We start from the raw sequence: 3860 nt of genomic DNA on the forward strand, positions 1-3860 counted from the left end.
CACAGTGAGCAGCACTCCTGACTCAGCGAGCCAACGGCAATTTAGCACAGTAACGGCTGGTCAGAGGAGGCGCTCGCTGTCGCTCTTGTTTTAACAGGTAAATCTCAATGCGAAATGCTATTTGTGTTGACGGTGTCTTGTGGAGAAAGTGAGCTGGAGTGGCGAGATATATGTGTGGAAGTTTTGTGTGAACAATTCTTTGATTTATATTGTAAATATTTCTTTTTTCACATATATTGTAAATATTTGTGAGAAGAGCCAACGGCAATTTAGCACCGTAACGGCTGGTCAGCGGAGGCGATCACTGTCGCTCTTGTTTTAATAGCGTTCCTCAAAATAAAAGAATGCAACWAACAAGGCTTTAGCTCTCATCAGACTGATGAACAAAATAATTTAATGTTCATGTGTGTGGGTGGGTTTGGGAGAGTTAAAGAGAAAAATTAGTACTTTCTTGCTGAACAAAGTTAAATATCAATTCAAACCTATAATGCCACAGAGGTGTGCAGTACATAAATTCTGATAAATACACATTTTAATTATTTACAGTCACATTTATTTGTCTTTACTGAAAAGATGTAAAGTCATAATTAGGTTGCAAAACTTTATCTAAAACATTCATGAAGTGCAGCAATAGTGAAATGAAATCCAGTAAAGAAATGTTGCATTGTATGTATGATGTTATGTCTGAATTCTGCTTCAGTTTCAGTATTTTTCTGAAACTTCTGGATAAAAGTTTCTTCCGTTTGAATGAACTGAAGGTTTCAAGCTTCAAATCAGAATGTTTGTTTTCATCTGGTTAATCGTGTCTCTCCCTTCTAACAATGGTAATGTATGAATCCTCTCATTTATGAACATGAATCAGTACTAAAATTAAATACACTAAATGTATATGTACTCACAGTTGTTTGCTACAATATTTATAGCAAGTCCCTCAAGTGTATATGTTTGTTTCACAAATTTGCAAATTATTACAATGTATTTATTATGTGCAGATCTCTCAAGGAAAATTAATGGTTAATGTTTAAAAGCCTTACAAATAGAATCTTTTTTGTATAAACATTGGCAAGAAACTATCACTACTTTGACAATGTTTAATTTCATTGAAATATTTTTTTTTAACAAATCCTGAGTTTAATTATTTTTCTTATTAACAGATGCATTGCAATGGAAAGAAACCTGTGAAAAGGCTGGTTACTGTGTTGCTTTCAATGAGGGTGAAATAAGAGCAGAAGCTGGACTCTGTTCTGTGATACCATGTGCTTTCACAGTTCTCTTTGCACCCGCACGTATTATTTGGTATAAATGTGATAATGACAGATGTTACCATCCTGAGATTATATTTCACTCTGACAAGAACAAGGAAAACATTAAGGCTGGGTTCGAAGGTCGAGTGTCACTGATGGAACCAGATTTGGCTCAGAAGAACTGCGGCATCATAATCAATGATCTCAACGTATCTGATTCTGGAAGCTATCAGGTCCGAGTTGAGGGAAACGAAACAAAAGATGTATTTACATATAAGGAAAAAACAACACTATCAGTAACAGGTAGGGGAACAAAAAAACTTCAGTATAATGTCACATCATATTTCTAAACATGATAAAAATATTTTTCTTTTTACTTTTTTTTATTTCTGTCTGAGATAAGATTATAAAAGTTTATTTTTGACAAAAGTACATTTTTCATTTTGTTTTTCCAAGTGTAAGACATCATCTAGTTTTCAATCTGTCTCATCAAATTTAAGATAATAAAACTCACTGGTTTTATGAGTTTTCATTCAGTGAACTGTTTCCATCAGGTCTGAACCAAACGCTCTCCGTGATGGTTCCACTGACTGAGGGACAGCAGGTCACTCTGACCTGCACTGCTCCTGGTCTCTGCTCTGGGTCTCCTCCTAACATCACCTGGATATGGAGAGGAAAAGGAAGGAAAGACTCTTTCATCAAAGGAAACATTACTGCTTTAAAAACTGAGAATCTGACTGCTGTCACAAAGAGATACAGTTCAACTCTGACCTTTAACACTTCAGCTGATCACAACAACACCAATATAATCTGTAATGTCAGCTTCCCTGGTAACATAACCAGAGTAGAGTCAGTTTTTCTGAACATAAGCTGTAAGTATGTTCTTTATCTCAGTGAGATTCAATGTATTTCTTCCAATTCTATAAATATGAAGTGTAAAATATCTATACCACAGCTATAAGATATGTTACCAACACATGTGCTTTCAGTGTTAGCAAAAATCCTGAAAGGTTCTGGGTGTGTGTAACATGCAAAGGTCTTAACCTGTGTATGTATCAGTGAGGGGTTTACTTCACCCACCATCACATGGCCTCTATTATGTTGACGACAGAGTAATCTGCCAGACACGAGGAATACTCTGTTGTCAACATAGTGTCAAATCACACTGTCAACAGCAAACGTTTATCTTACGAAACCCTGGCAACATCAGTGTTAAATGATTTAGCAGCACTGAAATTTGGGAAGTCAAAGAAATCCTAATGGTGCATCGAGAGCTGTCAGAAGAAGGTACAACTTCCTCATCTCTGGCGCGTTACTTTCCTCTTTTCAGATCAGAAAGATCAGTGTGCTTTATGTATAATTTTGTAATATTTGTGCAGATTCAGATATCAAAACATTACATTTTAAATTAGGTTTGAGTTAATCTCAAATCGACTTTTTAAGCTTCTATCAAAACTATCCTAACCCTTCATTCAAACTCCGCTCCACAGAAAACCCAATGCACATGTATTTCTGTCATTTTACAGCTCAGGAGAAACGTGATTCTGCCATGGTAGTTATTCCCTGGGTCATTACTGGTATTTCATTCAGTGTGCATGTTTCGTGTATGATCTACATTTGTTACCTTTGGTAAGTTACGTGATGTTTATTTCATGCTTTTCAGACCAAATTACAGTATATGGGCATACAGTTAAAATAACGTGTTTCTTTTCTTCAAAGCAAAACAAGAGAAATACCAAAATTCACTGAAGATCAAACTTATAGGTCTCTGCAAAAACATGATACATCAGCAAAGTATGTCCAACGACCAGGCTAACATGTCTCCAGAGATCGCTCTCACTTGGATCTTAGTTAAAGAAAACCATATGTATTTTTTTAAATCAATCCTAGTATTTTACATGCAATAGAAGGGTAGATTTATGTTTTCTAGAAAATAAAAAATGATTTGATCCATAATTTCTAAATACAAAGAAATAGTAACAGTCTCTGGATAAGAAGAATAAGATATATCATATACTATAACAAGAATGATGAATTGCATAGGTTTGTTTTTCTGGAGTGCAGTTCTTCATTAAATAAAGATGGATGAGAGAGATCTATGTTGGTCAGTTTATTTCTCGCCAGTACGGAAAACAGACCATCACCCCACTGGGATCTGCTCTGCTTTGAAGACACTGAGCCGAGTTGCGCACATACACATCTTTCTTGCATAAAGAAAAAAAAAACATTCACTTCCTCTAATATGACTACCTTAACCTTCCTTAAAGGAAGGAACAATCATTTTAGATAAAGAGTGCACACATTCAAGTGAGACAGCTGTTAGCCATGGATGTGAACACTTTCCATAAGCATATAGAATAAAATTCCTCTAGTTTGCCAATTTATTTGTAACCTTTACCCTGTTCCTCTTTGAGGTTGGGCAATTGAAATCAAATATATTTCAATTGCCCTATTTGGAGGGAAGGGATGCACATTTTCTAGCTGATGGATGAATTTTTCATTGAGTGATCAAATTACTCTTTCATAGTAACTATGCCACCCATGGCAATAAACTAACTACACTATAAATCATATGTGTGTAGACCTGTCACAATAACAAATTTTGATTTTTGATAA

General features: G+C 35.3%; 1 protein-coding gene across 1 annotated transcript; it reads left to right on the forward strand.

The window, feature by feature from the left end:
- LOC103477898 (sialic acid-binding Ig-like lectin 14) lies at positions 1–3340 on the forward strand. Its single transcript, XM_008431233.2, has 6 exons — positions 1–97; positions 701–824; positions 1155–1547; positions 1799–2116; positions 2771–2873; positions 2964–3340. The coding sequence occupies exons 2-6, from the start codon at positions 779–781 to the stop codon at positions 3058–3060; spliced, it is 957 nt and encodes a 318-aa protein (XP_008429455.1). The 5' UTR covers positions 1–97; positions 701–778; the 3' UTR covers positions 3061–3340.
- Positions 3341–3860: the final 520 nt, after the last annotated feature.

Source organism: Poecilia reticulata, linkage group LG16, assembly GCF_000633615.1.
Source record: "Poecilia reticulata strain Guanapo linkage group LG16, Guppy_female_1.0+MT, whole genome shotgun sequence".
Taxonomy (NCBI): domain Eukaryota; kingdom Metazoa; phylum Chordata; class Actinopteri; order Cyprinodontiformes; family Poeciliidae; genus Poecilia; species Poecilia reticulata.

What these genes read in the sequence shown, in the direction of transcription:
- LOC103477898 (XM_008431233.2), top strand. Translation starts at nt 779, where the DNA reads ATGTTTGTTTTCATCTGGTTAATCGTGTCTCTCCCTTCTAACAATG. An exon ending in AGTTTTTCTGAACATAAGCT is followed by an intron (nt 2,117 to 2,770) that starts GTAAGTATGTTC and finishes GTCATTTTACAG; the next exon opens with CTCAGGAGAAACGTGATTCT. An exon ending in ATCTACATTTGTTACCTTTG is followed by an intron (nt 2,874 to 2,963) that starts GTAAGTTACGTG and finishes TTTTCTTCAAAG; the next exon opens with CAAAACAAGAGAAATACCAA.